We start from the raw sequence: 18,935 nt of genomic DNA on the forward strand, positions 1-18,935 counted from the left end.
CTTTATCCTTCCCTTGCCTGAGGTCTAGCGGAGAACTTATTTTACAGTGAGTTATTTATGGCCTGACAGAAGCACCACTGACAATCTGAGATTCACAGCTCCAACCCTGGGCAACAAGGAGGGTTTTTCTGAGAAAGTCTTCTACAGGCACCAGCAGGAGACAAAACCATCTTTTAAAAAAGGATGGAGGGAAGCCCTCTCCTCCTCTACGGAACATTAACACTTGAGTTGTCTTTTCTGTATGCACTCACTGAGGTTTCTGCCACCACTCTGACCCATGGGGAGCTGGACAATGAGCTCATCAGGAAATCAGATGCTGAAAAATCCCCAGCCCTGGTGACAGGGCTGGGTTTCTGCTGCGCTGGGTTGGGTCTAAGGACATTAGGGACTTCTTTTCTCTTCCTCCTTCCTCCCCTCGGTCTGTCTCATCTATTCAGGTGGCTTCACCTGCTTTAAGAAGCTGTTTAAGCTGCTTAGGTGGGGATTTTCACAACACTGGGATTTGCAAACTCCAGTGCTTGGCTTGCCATTCCAACTTTGGTCCTTTCTAGCCACTGGACAAAGTGAGTGTGTGCTTTAATTATTGTGCTTTAACCAGCAGAAAGACAATATGCAGGAAAAGCCAAGCATGCCTGCAGATGTAAGTACTTTTGAAGTACAAAGTGTTGGCAGAGCAAACCTCTAAGAATTATAAAGCAAAGATGGAATCCCAGAATGGTTTGGAAGGGCCTTAAAGAGCCTCTGTCTTGTTCTGACACTCTGCCATGGGCAGGGACACCCTCCACTATCCCAGGTTGCTCCAAACCCCATCCAGCCTGGCCTTGGACATTTCCAGGGATGGAGCAGCCACAGCTTTTCCATGGACCATGCGCATCTCCACACAGCAGCCAACAGCTTGTCCCACTGGTGGGGAAGGACAAGGTGGGAAGGCATTTACCTCCCTGAGGCAGGTATAGATGGGGCAGACGAGGACTCGGAAGGGCTCCCCGGTGCTGCTCCTCATGGTGCCGAAGACCTCGCAGAGGAAGGTGATGAACCCCAGCCAGCGCTCCACGTCCCGCTGCTGCAGCTCCTCCCGCATGGAGAAATCCTTCTGCAAGAGGCACAGAGACAAGAGGCTACATCAGCAACACCGCACCACCACGGCAGAGGCAACGGCTGTCTAGAGAGGGAACTAGGAGGAAATTGAAACTCAGGGTGGGGGGAGGACAGACAGACAGGCAGACTGACTCTTTAGTAACAGCAGGGAGGTTACTCAACGAGCGCGGAGTGGCTGCAATTTCAACAGAGCAAAGCCACCAGAAAGCAGGTACTGCAGAAATATCACCAGCTCCTGCAATAACTGCCACAGCTTGCACTAGCACCAGAGGTGGTGTCTGTCCTCTGCGCCCTACTGTCCCCCACAACAGACAGGGGGTCACTTTTCCAGATGCACCACTGTGCTGGGCTCGGATGGCTTGATTTTTTGGTGAGGAGGGAAGAAGCCAGCACCACCAGGACAGAATAAAAGCAGCAACAGAGAGGTCAAACAAAAGGCAGGGGAAATGCTGGTGGCCATGTTGGGCTTGGCTTGGCTTGGCAGGTCCAGGTTGACCTGCCCAGCCCATTCATTCCAGTATCTTCAACAGACCCAGTGTCTGGCCAGGAGCATCCTAATGGTTTGGCTGCTCTCTGGTATCTCACAAAATAATGGCAGAGACTGGCTCCCTGCCTGACCAGAAGATCAGGACAGCCTGGGCTTGGCATTAAAAGGTCACCCTGCGCCTGAGCTGATGGTTGCTATGACTAAGGATTATCCCAGTGATGTGATTTATGGGTCAGCATCAGGAGGAAACACACTGGGAGATAGCTGCCTCTCCATCAGATCTCCAGCTGGGAGAAAGAAGGGGTTTGTCCAAAGGCAGGGTATGAAAAGGGATGTACGTGATGGAAACACGTGGCAAACAGTACAAGGCAACATAGAAAACCATATAAAAACCCTTCTAGAGGATGGCACAAAGGAGTGCATCGTGCTCAGAGTCAAAAAGGTTTCCCCGGGCTCTGAGATGCTGCAGTGGCTCTTGCATGACATCCCACATGACTTTTGTTGTCTGTCTCCATAGTGACCTCTCCTTGATACTAAAATTTAGTAGACACTAAGCAGGGGAATACTGAAGAAGAGGACAAGTTCGTTCTCCACACACCATGTGTTCCCAGGTTGCAGGTTGCACAACCTTTGAAATCCAGCAGCTAAATAAATTACCTTCTATCTTTCTCATCTCAGTTTATTCCTACTGCCTGAGACAAAGGGCTTCACTGCTGCAAATACTCTGACCTGCAGCTGCTCTCTGCAAAGCTGGGGAGATATAAAAGCCACCACACCAAAGTTTGCTCTCTTGCCCTGGACAACACACAGGAGATCTTTTAGAACAAAGCTAAGTGAAGCAGCTGCTAAAGAAAGCCAGGCAAAAGCACGATGATTATTTTCATGACACAACTGTATGCACAGAAGATCCAAGGCAGGAGCTATTTATATGTTTCATTACAAAAGGAAAAATAAAACACGCATTTGCATATGCAGGAAAAAAGACTTGTAAAATAGCCGAGGCACTTATTAACCAAACAGCGATGACTAATTCCTCTCTACACCCATTTCCATAAGCCAGTTGCCCAACTGTGTCTGCGACTTCGAAGTCAACCCGCAGCCAAATCCTGTTGGGTCTCCCCAGACTCTCCGGGGGAGTTTCCAGAGTTCATCCTTTCATTAACCAGCCCATCCCTGGGCAGTGATGAGGAGTCATTTGCCAGCTCTGGTTATCACCCCAAGGTTACCCAATTACTTGGTCTGGAGCTTTCAATTGAAATTTAATGTAAAAAAAAAAAAAAAAAAAAAGGTCAAAGAGACATGATATCCTGATTAATGATAAATTAAAAACCCAGGCAAGAGTATCCCATGCCCCTCATCTGCCCCATCCACCCATACAGTGCACAGAAAGTTTGCTTTGAACCCTGGAGCTTTCCCTGGATTCCTCTCAATATCCTGGCACTGTCTCCTGCATCTCATGCAGCATCCCAGCCAGCTCCAGCCCCCAACCCATCCTCCCTCTCCCAGCCTGGATACCCTCCAGCACCTCCTGTCCTGCCTGGGCCTGGAAGCTCCACACTCATGTACCTGGGGAGCTGTGCTGTATTTTGGGATCCCTGGGGCATGCTGTGAAATTCCTAGCAGCTTGGGATAACTGCACGGGCTCTGCAGTCCCAGATTACTGGGAAAGAATAAAAACCACTGCAGGAAACTCTGCTCCTTCCCACTCCTGCTTCAAACATGCCCTGCTCTGCACACCTGCAAGAAAGAAAACTGACTCTTCAACATTGCCTTTAAAAAATGGTATTTTCTGTAAAAAACTCTAACCATCAAACCCACCAATCACCTGGAAACCCCGTAAATCAACCAGCAAACCAAACCAAACCAAACTCATCAGGCTTGGGATGGGAGCTGGCCAGGAAAGGATTCCACCACGCCCTCCTTTTTTCATCATGTGGCAGCCAGTGGGTGATGCACAGACATCAATGAACACTGCCCCACCTTTGCAGATGAACAAGATCCCTGTAAAAGAGAGGGCTCTGTGGCCCCCCCCCCCTCCAGTCACAGAAAAGCTTGTGCAGACTTTGAGGGACCCCCATGAAGGACGGGAGAGGGGAATGGAATGTGGGATGGATGCAGAAGGCACAGCAGACATTTCCACACAGAATGTGGTGCTGCAGTGGGAAGAATTTTGCCCCATTTGCAGACTCAGGTTGGGCCAAACTTTGCAAAAGGAGGTGATTTGCGCGTATTCTGCAAAAGGAGGGGAGTGACAGTGATTCCTCCGACAAAGTAGGAAGAACATGCTGCCAGTGGGAGGAATTTTTCTGGACCACACTTGCCTACAGGCCAGAGTAGGGCTTGGCAGGAGCCTCCACAGCAGCTGGACTTTGCAGTGCCAGGGGTGTCCTGAAGCATCCTGAGAAATCCACATGCCTCAGGGTGGTGCTACTCCAGTGTCCCAGCATGCACCAGGAAGGTGGTCCAGGGAGCTCTGTCCCTAAATTTGGCCTTCTGACTGCAGGTTTGACCTGTACCATGGTGTGTACTGGGTGCCACCCATGCAGAGGTGTCCCATCTGCCTTGGGGAGTTTGAGGAGACCACTGCTGTCACCGAGGCTCAGCCGGGCTGTTCAGTCAGTGGAGTTACACGTGCGACTCACCTGCTGCAGGTCAGCCATGCCCACAGCAGGCCCAGTGACCCTCTGAGAACACTGAGAGCAGTTCCAAAGGCTGCGCAACCCAAACGGATGAGCCAGAGCCAGCACGTGGGAGAGGTGCGGAACTGGCCGGCAGAGAGCAAACCCCACGTCCTGTGTGCCTGGGGCACATCCGATGGAGCTGTGCCCTGACCCACAGACCTCCACACACTGATGACAAGCCTTGAGGGGGCTGAAAAGCTCTGAAACCAGACAGCCGGGTCACTGCCCTGCCCACTGAACTTTATTTGCTCTGGAAATGCCTCATGGAGTTATATAAAAATAACCTGTGGATTGGCTTGCCCCATGTTTAGGTGGTGATGTCAAGGCAGTAAGCAAATTATCTTTCATCAGTTTGGCTGTATTTTTAAACATGAATTGTATTACTAATTTAGGGGTGCTCTGGCCTGTAGATAATCTGGGTGTGTCTACTGGATGACCTTCCTTCAGTGCCTATAGTTTAAAATAAAATGTATTTATACCAGGTAGGGTTGGCCTTCCTTCTCTGCCTGGTTTGGGAGAAGAATTCATTACGAAACCATGTGGGAAGTGGGGGGATGCCAAGGAGACCTCTAAAGAGCTCTCACACAGGACAAGTTTGGGGCATAACTCAGAAGGCTGAGCACGCTCATCATGCTGGGCCTCACCATGCGTATGTCAGGGTGGCCTGTGTTCACACACATCACAGAGATGGCCCAGGGCTCAGCAAAACCTCTGATATCCCCTGCTGGATCCTTTGTAAGCCTGGCTGAGGCTCCTGCCAGCAGTGGAAATTCAAAATGCCTTTTTCCTGGGGGTGTTCAGACTTGCAGCCAGGAGAAAGCCCAGTGTAGATGCAGCTCATGCAACACTGGGCTAGGACAGTGGGCATGAGACCTTCCCAAGACTAGGACCAAGCCAAAAGAACCAAGAGGAATGGCCGCTCTGTGGGAGAGGAGGCAAATCCATCCTCTAACATTTTTGGTGGGCAGCAGAGCCAGGTGGGATGCGAAGCAGCATTTTGCCATCGGATCTAAGCCCTCACTCCAGCTCAGACAGCTGCAGCTGAAAATTCTTCCCTGGGGAGTTCGCTGCACTTTTTTTAAGGCACATTCCAAATAACTTTTCTCCAGATCTGGGCCCACCGACCCATGGCTGATTCTAATAGCAGCAGGTTCGAGGGCAAAAGTTTAGAGAGGGATAAAAATGAGGGTTAATTTAAGCATCGCCACCTTTTGATGGGGGAAAAAAAAAGGCACATTTGGGCTTGTTGCTCTGTAAACACAGGGCTCTTCCTCTGGCAGCTCTGCTGTTTACTCAGTCATTGTCAAGGAGGCAGGAAATACTGAGTCAGAAATACTGCACAAGAAGAAATATATGATGCTTAGATATCTGTGCTAAGAGCTATATAAAAAGCTGAGGTAGGCTGTGCTAAATAGTTGATCTTACTGGCAATGTTCTGCGAAACGCTGGAGCCCTAAATGGCTCTTTGGAAAGGGCTAAGACAAATCCAACAGGTTGGAGGAGGGAGCTGGTGGGTAGAGGCTGGACAGCCTCTGTCCCTTATTGCTGTCCTGGAGAAGCACAGCCTCTACCTACTCCCTTCCCAGACCTTCCTAGAAAGGGCTCCATAAATTACATTTTGCACAGTTAAGATCAACTGCAATATTCCCTGCTTAGAATTTAAATACTATGTGAATTTAGGTCCTGGCTTGGAGGAGGTTCTGGTGCGCAGCTTTGCTTCCTGAGGGGTATAAACCAGTGAGATGAGTGCTTTGGAGCACTGGCATTTGGAAGGAGCTCAGGAGGTGCTGGAGAACCCTGATCAAACACCTCTGCCTGTGGATTTGTCTCACTGAGCTCCTCTGTACCACTCACTGCTTCATTGGGAAAGTCTCATTTCATGGACACCACTACAAAAACTCCTCTGCTGGAGGTGGTGGGACATGAAATGTGATCATCAGCTCTTCCATGGGCTCTGCTCTTCCTCCAGCCACCCACTCCTGGCCTTTCTGCCTGTACCCAAAGACAGAACCTCACTGAGATCCCCTCACACCATCCCTGCCCACGCTACTGCCAGCATGGAGACAAGACAGAGCAGAGTAAGGTGACGACAGGACAACCTGCCTTGAGCCTACAGCTTCCATGCAGAACCTGGAGAACAGCAGCACAGGAGTCTGAGGTTTATTTCCAGCCCTGTGTGGGCTGGAATCACCTCTGTACCCTGATTTCCCATCCAGCAACAAACGGGAATGATTTGCTCATCTTCCTCTGAGAAGTGCTCTGGGGCGTGTGACTGAGACATGCGAATCATGGCAATTATTATGACTCCAACAAAGGAGCTATTGACATTTAAAGCAGATAAAGCTTTTAAATTACAGATGACACCTTGTGCCCAGCCTTGCAGAGGTTCTGGCTTCACCCAGCCATGAGGCATTTCACTCCCACAGGCTTTCATCATGTCGCTTCCTCCAGGCTGGGTCTGCACCATTTGAACATGCATATCTGAGAATATCTTGTCAGGATGTTTTGGCCATTTTGGGAAAAGCAGGAAATCCTACCCATGGCCTTCAGCATGGACCTGACTTCATGATGGTCACAGCTCTGTGAATGGTTTTAATCACAGAGGGCTCTGAAATGCACTTACATGGGTGAAGGTCCAGGCTACTAGGACTGTGAGCCCCAGCCCACAGACACCTAGCACACATTATCTGACCACTGGGTGATTTGTAGCTTGCATTAGATGTCACTGGCCAATTCACAGAATCACAGGATGTTTGGGTTGGAAGGGGCCCTATAACTCATCTCTTTACAACCCCCTGTCATGGACAGGGACACCTTACACTAGACCAGGTTGCTCCAAGCCTCGTCCAATCTGCCTTGAACAATTCCAGAGACATGGAATTCTTCCAGTCCGGCAAGAACAATTCAACAAAGATTCTGCAGCCATCAGGCAGACACACAGTGCTTATTCCTCTCAGAAGGATTTGGGCACAAAGGGGAAAATAAGGTCAGAAAACTGTTTTTTTCTAAAGCAGAGACTAGGCAAAACTCCCAGGACAAGAAACATAATCACTTTTACATTCCCTAGTGTGGGAAACTGAGGCAGCTGATGACCAGAGCCAGGAGTAGCTGTGGATACTTATGTCTACAAACACCTGGAGATGACCAGACAAGTGGTCACTTTAACCTCCTGCCCCCTGATCTCACCCTGACCTCTCCATCTGGCTCCAAATCTGGATCAGCAGCAATTACCCACCCAAAGTGGGTGTCTCATGGCTTCAGCCAGTGATGTCTGTGAGGTCCTTGAGGGGCTGCAGAGGTACAAGCAGTTAATTATTGATTTAGCTGAGGTTGAAATCACCCTGGTGGGAGCACAATGATGGATGTGCAATCAGAAGTTTTGCTGTTAACCTTGCAGTTGCCAGAGATCTCGGAGCACTGTCTGGGTGGAAGCTCTGAGAGGACCAGGAGGGTGAATTCAGTAGCCTGGTCTGCACACAACCAACCAAAATCACCATTTTGTGCTGGATGTTTGCCAGCGCCTCCTCCAGCACTACCCCATGTGACAGAGTTGTCTTCCTCATCGCTTAAATTTTTATTTCTGTCCTTCCTATCTCACACCTTTCTGGGTTCACAAACACGTGCCAGGGTGTCAGCTGTCACCTTACAGACCTGTTATCCCATGAACCCAGACACAGCAAAACATCATTACCATCCTCAACCAGACCATGCAGCGAGCAAGGGACAGACCCACCATCTGCAGGACACGCAGACAAGGGGAATTAATCACCTGTCTCAGAATCACAAGCCTATCTCTCAGTCCCACAGACAGGCACTTGGAAGGGAGACTAGGGACCACAAAGAAACACATTAATTTCCTTGCTGTGTTGCCATCAGAGCAGCAGGGACACCCGTTTGACCCAGCCCTGCAGACACCCCATGCAGTGCCCAGAGGAAGCGGCTCCCCCTCGGCAGCTTTGCTCTTCTGCAGCAGTGCAGGAGTTCCTTGTTGCATTCATTTTATTCCTGCATGTCCCAGTACTGTGGGAATCTTGAGGCAGCAATGTGCCCTTTGCCTTTAAGAGTGTGCACAGGAAACCTTGGGCTTCCTTGGGAATTCTGGAGACACTGAGAGTCCTCCCCCTGAAAAGGAGACAAAGAATCCATGTCCTCTAGAGCATCCCACCCCTAGGCCAGCAATCCCCTCCTTGCTACAAGGAGGTGGTAGGAAGAGAGAGGATCAAGCACAGCAAATCCCTGCTCATCCCAGCATCCACAGCAGTGCTGATACCCCCACTTCATGGAAAAAAGTATTAGTATAAATCTCCCATCCCATGGGCTGCAATTCCCTCAGCACAAGTTTAGTGTAAAAGCATAATGGTTTCAAGAAATCCCACAAAATCCTATTTTTTGGCTGCTTCACATGGGTGGGGATTGTTTGATGGGCAGTTTGCAAACCCTTCTCCACAATATGACAGGGTCTGAGGCCCAGCACCACCCCCAAATCTGCTCAGAGGCCATTTCTGCTCCAGAGAAAATGCTCATCCCACTACCAATACCAGTTTGAGTGATGACTGGCAGCCCAGTTTTGTCTGATAGATGGATCCTGCTTGCATATGCCATGTCTGGAGATGTCCAGCCTTGCAGCCCATGAGGATGCATCAGGGACCAGCTGGATTTTGCCAGCAGAATGCATTCTTATTTTAAATTCTGCACATGCAACATGTCTTCTTTATAAGGTGGAGGTGATGAAGGATCTATGGGGACAGGCCAAATTTGGAAAAAGGGATATAAGATGAGGAAAACTGTGGAGGAAGGTGCTTCTTTGTCCAGGCACCAGGTCTGGAGGAATTCCACTTGCACTGGAAATGAAGCTGTGTCCATTGAAAGGCCAGCTTGCCTATGAATGAATGAAACTGGGCAGGGAAAGGCAGGCAGCTAATCCTGTTTGACATCAGGAGCTTTACTGCACAGGCACTCCTGGCTCACATCAATTCAATCCACAGAGGGATTTTCCTGGGTGCCTGGCAGCTGGCAGCAGGATGTTCTGTGGGATGCTAAGACCTTCCTAGGAAGTGCCCTCTTGGTGGTGCTCACCATGAGGTGGAACTGGGACCACCTATCTGCTGAACTGGGCAAGACACTGAGGTTTGGTCTCTGCTTCTCTGCAAGCCAGGACCAAAGGATGGATGAAGCCTCAGGGGCTTCTCCCCTCCCCAAAACCTCTCCCTGAAGTGGATGTCCCTGAGCTGGGTAGCACAGGGAAGTGGACAATTTTGAGATGGACATTGGTGCACACAGATGGCTCCAAACAGGTCCAAGGGGCATGAGACTATTGAGTCAGAGCTGGAAAGGACTTGGAAAGGTTATCTAGTTCCAACCCACCTGCCACCTTTCACTGTCCCAGGTTTCCCCAAGCCCTGTCCAGCCTGGCCTGGGACACTTCCAGGCATCCAAGGACATCCACAGCTGCTCTGGGCACCCTGTGCCAGGGCCTGCCCACCCTCCCAGCCAGCAATTCCTGGTTCCCAATATCCCACCTGTGCCTGCCCTCTGGCAGTGGCAGCCACTGCCTGTGTGCTGTCCCTGCATGCCTTGTCCCCAGTCCCTCTGCAGCTCTCCTGGAGCCCCTTGAGGCCCTGGCAGGGGCTCTGAGCTCTCCCTGGAGCCTTCTCTTGTGCAGCTGCACAGCCCCAGCTGTGCCAGGCTGGCTCCAGAGCAGAGGGGCTCCAGCCCTGGGAGAGTGCTCCCCTGGACCCACTCTAACAGGTCCATGTCTTTCCTGAACTGGAGGACTCCAGAGCTCCATTATGGGCAGAGTTCTTAGCTCTCTCCTTTAAAGGAAAGCAAAATCAACACCAGAAAGATGGAGGCACAAGAACTCAGTGGGTGGGAGAGCACGGGGGGTCCTGCAGGCAGCTGGCCAGATCCACGGTGGGATGGGTCTCCCTTTCATCTGCCCTGGGACCGAACTGATCAAGGAACTGGAGGAGTTAACAGACTCCCAGCCAGAGATATTCGTGGCACCCAGAGTTCGTGTAAAGTTTCATACCGGGACCCTTTACTAAATTCTTTCGGTCATGGGAGAGAAAACACTGCAACTGTTTAGTCTGCAGGGAGGTGGTGGCTCTGGCCCAGCACTCAGCATTGCTGAGCAAACATGCTGGAGAGCAAAGGGGCTGTCACCCTTCTTATCTCCTCCATCTGCTTTTCACCACGTCTCTCCCACCACCAGGCACCCCATGGGCATTGTGTACCAGTGCTGGGTCTCCCTGCTGGAAATGCAGCCCTGGGATGGGGGGGATGAGCGACCACTTGAAAACGGAGACCTGGAGGTGAAGTGCCAGTCTGCTAAAAAAATGTTATTTACACAAAGGAGCTCAGAAAAATCCTTTTCAGAGGCTAATATTTACAAATTCTATGTAGCCAGGGAGCTTTTGCTGTAAGAAATGTTGTATTTGGCTGGGTTTTATTTTTTTTAGTGGATGTGAAAGATGCATTAATATTTTTTGCTCATCCCCTGCAGCATACAGGTATGGAGCACCCTACAATGCCTCTGAAGCTACCTATCCATGCTGGAAAAGCTAAGATTACAGAAAGATTACAGATTGCAGAAAACAACATCAACCTGCAAACACTCTCATTTCCTCTATCCTTTGTATCTCTAAAGGGATGTCCACGATTACCACGATGTATTTAGCTACATGTTTTCAGACTTTGAGCATCACTGTTTAAACCACTGGATGGCATGGGATGGAATATTAGAGAATGCAAGGAAACACACCTCACTCAAAACAAAGCAGAAATGGAAAGGTTTTGTTTCTCCAGTCTGAAACTGTCTCCTTAGCTGACGGACACTTTGCTGTTGCTGTCCTCACATTCAGTTCCTGCTGCTCCTGGACTGAAAGTGTTACCACAGAATGGTTTGGAAGGAGCCTTAAAGACCATCTTGTTCCATCTTGTGCAAAATAAACACCACAGGGAGGTAAAGGGGATGTGGACTTTGTTGGAAGCACTCATTCACCAAATCCAGATTCTGACAAATAACTACACACCAAAATACCCAGCAATGAATAAACCCTGAGGCTAAGCTTGCCTGGAGGATGCTGAAGGTGCTCAAGCTGCAGGTCCCATGGGACCATCACTCTGGGTGCCACCAACAGCAGTCATGCTCACTTGGCTGGAAACTGAATCTGGTACAGAAACTTGTGACTCAGCTAGAAAATCTTCAAACAAGAGATTTCCTGCTGGTGAGCACAAGAGTATCCTCTGTATGCTGTATGCCGTGTCCAAGCGAAGCCAGGGATGGGCAAAGTGCATTTTACCTCATTTTCCCCCTTCTTCAGGGAGAAAAAGAGGTGCTTCCCTCTCCAACATCCTTCTAACCAAATCCCATCTTTGGGCTGATGTTGGCATGTCCACCTGCCCTGGCCTTGGCACAGGAGGTCCCTGGCACCTGCTTCTCCACAGGTGCTCCTGTGTCAGCAGGATGCTTCATTCCCTGACAAAATGACCGGGGGGTGTGGGGTTTGTGGGATGAGTCCCAGGTAGGGTGATGAATCACAGGGACCCAATGAGCCTCCAAAACCCCTGTCCCCAGGTGAGGTGAAGGAAATCAGCTGAGAGCGGGGCTGGGCAGAGCAGGGTGTCTGTGCATATGGGGAGGAGGGATCCCCCAACCCCGCAGCATCCCAAAATCCCCACCCTGGGGTGGCTGCAGCAGCCTGAGCTGGATTTGGGCTGGAGCAGGCAGGAGCAGATGGTCTGTGAGGAGGCTGCCATGGGCCAGCTGAGCCCCTGGGCTGACAGGAACATACTCCCACATCCCGTGGGTTTAAGCCTTTTGGGAGTAAACAAGACAGTAGGAGCTGATGCCAGTTCAAGCCCGATATGGAGAGGTCTCAACACTGAAGCGTCTCGCTGCCTTTCTTCACCTCTCATCAATGGATACATGGATTTTTTTTTTTTTTTTAATTTTTGATTTTTCTACCAAGACCCCCCAGGATCCTCACCCACCAGCAATGGCTGGGGGCAGCCAGGAGCCCACCCCAGCAGAAGGCTGCTGCCTGGCTCTGTCCCCGGGCTGCAGGCAGGCTGAGCAGTCTGCAGTCTCCACCTAGAGCCCAGAACAGCCTCTGCTCCGCACTTGAGCCCATGTACACGGTGTGCACGCCCCAACTGCCCGCTCTGAACTCAGCTGTGCTTTCAGCAGGCAGCAGCAGTTTGGCCAGGGGTGCTGCTGACACTCTTCACCACCAACATGCACAAGCAATAGGATGAAGCCTCTGCTGGGTCTCACCATCACTGGGAGATGCCCAGAGCACCCAGTGCCTGGAGAGACAATGAGACACCAAGTACCATCCCTGTGGTCCCATCATGTGCCAGAGCACGGGCTGGTCGCCACCGTAGCTTTGAAATCTTGGTCCCTCCAAGAAAAAGAAGAAGGAGAAGCCACACATACATTTATGGACTAAAAGTGATGGATATATTTGCACAACACATCCGAGCACCGCAAAGTATAAGGTATAAAACCTTACCAGCACATTGAATTAAAATCAAATATGCCAATCTTTAAACCAGAAGGGATTTTTTTTTTTAGAAAATCAGTTCTGCTTCCCACCAGACTCTCAACTGCTAGTCTAAACCAAACACCTTTCCTGTGCAGAGCCATGAGCGTGGCTGCATTGGGCAGACTCCAGACCCCAGAGACCTGCACAGCAGTGGGGACAACCCCCTTGTCATCCCCTGTGACACTCACTGCTACGTCAGTGGCCCTGTGGCCACCTCCAGCTGCAACTCAACAGGATCTCCAAAACCCACCCCTGGGCTCACACAGAGCACTGTTGTGCAGTGCAAACCCACTGCTTGTTTAATTGAGGGTCTGGATCAACTATCCCCAGCTCCTAGTGCTTGTGTGGCACAGCTCCTGTCCCCATCCTCCCTTTCCTATCAGTGCAAAACTGTCCCTTTTTCTGCACTCCGTTAAAACCTGACGTCTTGGCCTCCATTAACCCCTCCCTCACCTCGCCACCACCCTCCAGGGAGGTGCTGCCCGGCGCTCCCTGGCCCCCACCATGTCCCCTTTGCCATGGAAGAGCCGCAGAGGAGCCGGGTGGTTCCTACAGCCACCGTTCCGCTTAGGAGAAGTGGCAAGCTCAAAGCACGCAGCCGGACATTTAATCCAGGGCTCTCCAGTAACTCCCAGCCCCGCACGGGACCCGTGTGCCAGCGGCTCCTGGAGCCTCCCGTGGCCAAGCCCAGCGCTGTTACTACGGGCAGGCAGACGCGGCTTGGCCGGGCTCGGGGTAAAAGCAGGGCCAGCACGAACTGATGCCCAGCCCTGCCCTTCACCTGCCGGCGCAGGCAGACTGCCAGCCCGCTCCCCGGGCTCCCTCTCCTGCCTGCTGCCGACACTTGCACGGCGTGTGTTTGGCTCCGGATGGCTATGCAAAAGAAGGGGGGAAAAAAAAAAAAAAACCCAAACAAATAATGGTAAGAATAATAATAATAATAAAAAAAAGTTACTAACATTGTAAGTTATATAATGCTAATATGCGCCGTTAGCAAATATGTATAAAAACATACATAATTAATATATATGCAATAAGCCTATATATTAACATACTAGCAAAATAAGAAGTAATTGAATACAATAATCAGGTGATAAAAATTGCACAATAATAAACAATAAAAATAAAATAGTACATACACTGTAAAAATTTGGAGAATGTCTCCAGAGACACAAACATGGGCAAAAAACAGGGAATGTGTCTCCTTTCCATTATTTTTCTCTGTGCTTGAGAGCAGGAGGATGCGGCAGCTGGGGATGCTCCTCGGAGCCACCCACGGGGCTGCATTCCCCATGCCCCTTCAAGCACTGCATAGATATATGAGTGTGCACGAATTTAGAACTGCCTTTGAATTGCCTGGGCGTATAGAAAATAAATCTCTTCAAAGCTACACAAAGGTTTTGCTGGGGGAGTCCCACAGTGATTTACAAAAGCGGGACGGTTTGATGTTTATCAATATCAGAAATGTAAAGGAAGAAAGGTTTCCAAGCTCTGCAAGTTTCTGCAAACCCCTAAATGAAGGTGTCTACACAAGGGCAGCATCATTTGCTATATCTGTGCTTGTGCTGGGCTTCTGAGGAGCTGGCATCCATTCTGAGGTTCACGATCAAGATGCTCTTCCTCTGCACAGCCAGCCATGGAGAGCAGCTTGAGCCAAGGAGGCTTTCCCCATTGAATCTCCACCTCACTGGGGGAAGAGCTCATCAAACTCCTTTGGAGGAGAAACCAAAGGCTGCAATGTTGGCTCATGCACAGAATTTAGAGATGGATGTAGTGCTGCTCTGTGGAGCTGAGCTCACCGCTGTGGCACATGAGCACAACTTGTACGGCTTTAGGATCTGCTCCAGGGGCATTGGGACCTTCTTCCCCCACCTCTCAGTGAAGCAATACTCTGATGTCTGCTGGGCAATGCCCCTCCAGAGACAAGTGGTGCCACTCTGTTTTATGTGCACAGATTGGACCATCTATAATTAAATTATATTAAAAACAGCCACAGAAAGAGGACTTATGGGTTTTTGCAGTCAGTGCTGGACATGGTGTACAGGTCAGACACTCTCCAGCCACACTTGGATCTTCCTGCCTCCACTTCTGCCAAACCACAAACTGTTCCTCACCAATAATCATGTTGAGAAGAGAAAAAAAAAATCTGTCTTTCAGCATTAACCATTAATGTATTACTTAGAATAACACAAAACATCATAGAAGCATTAGGGTTGGGAAAGACTTCTAAGATCATTGAATCCAACCAACTTCCATGTCCCAGTTCCCACAGTATCCACCCAGTGTCTGAAAGGCTGAAAGGGCTGCTATGACTGGGAGGTTGTTTGCTCAGACTAAAAAGGCTACAGGACAGGAAGAACTTCAGCTCATTCCTCCCAAATCCTCACGCTCTGCTTGGCAAACACTTCACACTGCACCCACATTTACTAGAGGGAATCAGTCAGTTCTCCAGTACCTCATGCCACAATGCCTACATCCCAAGAAATGCTTCAACCTAAATTCTCCTCTTCCATCCCCCACCTGGGATGACAGAAATGGATTTTTGGCCACCTTCCTGGTTAAGCCCCTCTATAAATCGTCACACCAATCATCTCAAACCCAACCAAGGCCACTGAGGCTGAAGTGAAACCTCTGCCAAAACCCCCAATATTCATCTCAAGGGTCTGGAGGGGAAGAGTCTGGAGGGGAAGCCATCCAAGGAGGGGCTGAGGGCACTTGGTTTGTTCAGCCTGGAGAAGAAACAGGGGAGACACACTGTAATTACAATTTCCTTATAATGTGTGGAGAAGGGTCAGGCACTGATCTTTGCTCTGTGTGACCAGGGACAGGACACAGGGAATGGCTGGAGCAGTGCCAGGGAGGGTTAGGCTGGATATGAGGAAAAGGCTCTTCCCCCAGAGCATGGTGGGGCACTGACCAGGCTCCCTAGGGAATGGGCACGGCTGTGAGGCTGCCAGAGCTCCAGGAATGTTTGGACAACATTCTCAGGAGTCACTGAGGTGCCTGTGCAGGGTCAGGGGTTGGAGTCCGTGATCCTTGTGGATCCCTTCTGGCTCAGGATGTTCTGTGTTTCTATGAAGTTTCTACATCCAGACCTAAGCACAGCAACTGAACCAAGGAAGGGCCATTTCTGGGGCATCAAGAGGTTGCAGTAAGATGATGAAGAAACGCTGTGTGGGTGTGCAACTGGGTTTGCCATTGGGAATGTATCAGGATGTGCAACAGTGCGTGCAACAGCACAGGCAATAAAGCAAGCCATGGGGTATGCATTTGGGTGTGCAACAAGGGAGCATTAGGGTGGGCAATAGGGTATTTTCATTAGGGTATGCCACAGAGAATGCATTAGGATATACCTTAGAGTATTCATTAGGGTATGCCACAGGGTATCCAACAGGATACACAGTAAGGTAAATCCTAAGGTATGCATTTGGGTGTGCAATAGGATGTGTATTAGGGAAGGCATTAGGATATACCATAAGGAAAGCTTTAGCATATACTATAGGGTATGCACTAGGGTATACCATAGGGTATGCCATGGGAAGTGCATTAGGGTACGTAGTAGGGTATATATTAGGATTTACCATAGGATACACCATGGGAAGTGCATTAGGGTAAGTAATAAGGTGTGTTTAGGATGTACCATAGGATATGCCATGGGAAGTGCATTAGGCTGTACCACAAGATATTCATCAGGGAATGCCACAGGGCATCCAACAGGATATGCACTAGGGTACACCACCGAGTATGCATTAGGGTATAAATTTTGGGATGCATTAGGGTATGCCACAGAGTATCCTGTGACGTATCAAATGCAGTGCGCCTTAGGGTATGCATTAGGGTGTGAAATGGGATATACATTAGGGTATGCTACAGGGTATCCAACAGGGCACGCAGCAGGGTAAGCCACGGGGCATCCAGCAGAACCAGCCCTTCTCCTCTGGCACCAAGGCAGTTCCATGTGCAGGGATGTACCAGGCACTGGGTCTGGCAGCAAGCCAGTGGGCTCTGCTGCTCTGTGTCGGGATGTTCATTTCATCTTTTTTTTTTTTTTTTAATTATTATTAAAAGAAAGTATCAGCCTTCTGTTTGATGTGCTGTTGGCTGTGGTTGCCAAGGGGAGCAGGGTACAATTACAGCCCCAGTGATGTTCACTCTAATAATACACTTGGCTCTGCATAGCTCAGATGCAGACACAGCTCTGCTATAAAGAGCACGGTTGTTCCAGCAGAGGAGTACTCCAACTTATGTTACATGTGAAGGGTTTGTGGCACATTGCTTAACACCCCCCCACTGGAAAAAAAAAAAAAAACAAACCAAAAAACCTGGGCATACCAGTGAGTGAAATTATGACAAGCAAAAACCTCTCAAAAGAGAATTACTTTCAATGTATTAATTAAGAAGGTGTTTCTAGAGGCATGAAGAACTTGTGTATGTGTCCACTAAGATGTTCTTTCATGTCCCCAGACATCCAAGCTCTCCCAGGTCCATCCCAAGGGCTCACACAGCTCAAAATCGCTCTTGCTACCAAAAGACTAAACCAAACTCAATAAGGAGAAAATCAAAACCAAATCACAAAACCACAGATTTTTTTAGGTTGGAAAAGTCTTCTAAGGTCATCAAGTCCAACCACTCCCTCAGCACTGCTCAGGCCACCACTGACCCATGTCCCCAGGTGCCACACCCACAGAGCTTTTAAATCCCTGCAGGAAAGGAAAGGTGTCTCCACCACTTGCCTGGGCAGCCTGTGCCAGGGCTGGACAATTCAGATGCCAAATCATTCCCTCCCCGCAGTGCCAAGCTCCCACATGGCAGCTCTACCAGCTGTCCACCCCATGGCTCCCATTTCCACATCTCTTTTCCTGAGAGGTTGGCAGCACCCAAATTCAAGACTTAGCCAAGATTCTGGACCGAAACATGGAGTGAAGGATAAATTCAAACCAGAGTTTTCCTGATGGATGCCCTTAGAGGATGAAGTGGACCATGTTGGCTGTAGGGAAGCTCTTCAGAGGAGCTGCTGGCAGGGAGGGGGATGATGTGACAACACTCCCATGCTGCAGCACTGGCATCTCTTTTGGGATCAAAACAAGTACCCTGAGATAAGTTGTGAACATGTGCAACCCTTGAGCATGAGCACCTTGTCAACACCTGAAAATAGAAGAGGAACCAGGTTAAAAAGACAGTTTACTGCCTGTTTTACAGGGAAAAAAACACCTTGCTGCTTGTTTTAAGGTTCAGCAGGGTACAGGGACACTGTCTACAGGTATAGGGATGCTGTCTATAGGTGGGACCATGCTTGGCAGGGGCACCTCAAAGGGTTCACGCACTAGTTCCTGAGCTCCTCTGCTGGGGGTGAGCTGTTGCAGGGAAAAAAACACCTTGCTGCTTGCTTTAAGGTTCAGCAGGGTACAGGGACATTGTCTATAGGTATAGGGATGTTGTCTATAGGTGTGACTGTGCTTGGCAAGGCACCTCAACGGGTTCATGCACCAATTCCTGAGCTCCTCTGGTGGGGGTGCGCTGTTGCCATCGCAGTCCAGAGGGAAAGGGACAAACAAGCCCCTACAAAACAGGAGCATCTGCCGGGAGCAGATGGGGGGGCAAGCAGTGCAGCCCCAGGCGCCAGCAGCACGGGGAGGGATCACACTGATCCCGATTTATCACACCCCGGCACAGTAATTCCCCAGCTCGCCGGTGCCCAGCAAGCCGAGCTCCTTACGTCCGGGGATCAGATTAGTCTGAAAGGTGCTAGAGAGACACAAATCCTGCTCTGCAGCAAGCGTTTTATTAAAGGTTTATTTTTCATTTTAATTAATTGTGAATTATCTAAAAATGGCTGACAGAAAATACCTGATGGTGGAAGGGCCAGGGCTGTAGCTGGGTAATGTCCTATCATCAATCATATAAAAATATGATTATAACATATGGGTATATATGGATATATATATCTCTCTATATATATCTGTGTGTATATATGTGTATACATATGGATATATAATAATTGATATCAATGTATTAATATATCATACATCAGTGGGATATTCACATCACTCTGTAACATGACATAATAATCCAATTCTTAATGCTGATAATACATCATATCAGTTCCAACATACCATATTG

General features: G+C 49.5%; 1 protein-coding gene across 4 annotated transcripts in view; it reads right to left on the bottom strand.

Annotated features, from left to right (window-relative positions):
• Positions 1 to 18,935, bottom strand: part of CTIF (cap binding complex dependent translation initiation factor) — a 143,225-nt gene that overhangs the window by 16,129 nt on the left and 108,161 nt on the right. For all 4 annotated transcript variants that reach the window (XM_068177087.1, XM_068177086.1, XM_068177088.1 and 1 more), the window contains one exon: positions 938 to 1,093. In XM_068177087.1, coding sequence (XP_068033188.1) covers positions 938 to 1,093 — 156 coding nt within the window. The remainder of the gene's footprint in view (positions 1 to 937; positions 1,094 to 18,935) is intronic.

This window comes from Anomalospiza imberbis, chromosome Z, assembly GCF_031753505.1.
Source record: "Anomalospiza imberbis isolate Cuckoo-Finch-1a 21T00152 chromosome Z, ASM3175350v1, whole genome shotgun sequence".
Taxonomy (NCBI): Eukaryota; Metazoa; Chordata; class Aves; order Passeriformes; family Viduidae; genus Anomalospiza; species Anomalospiza imberbis.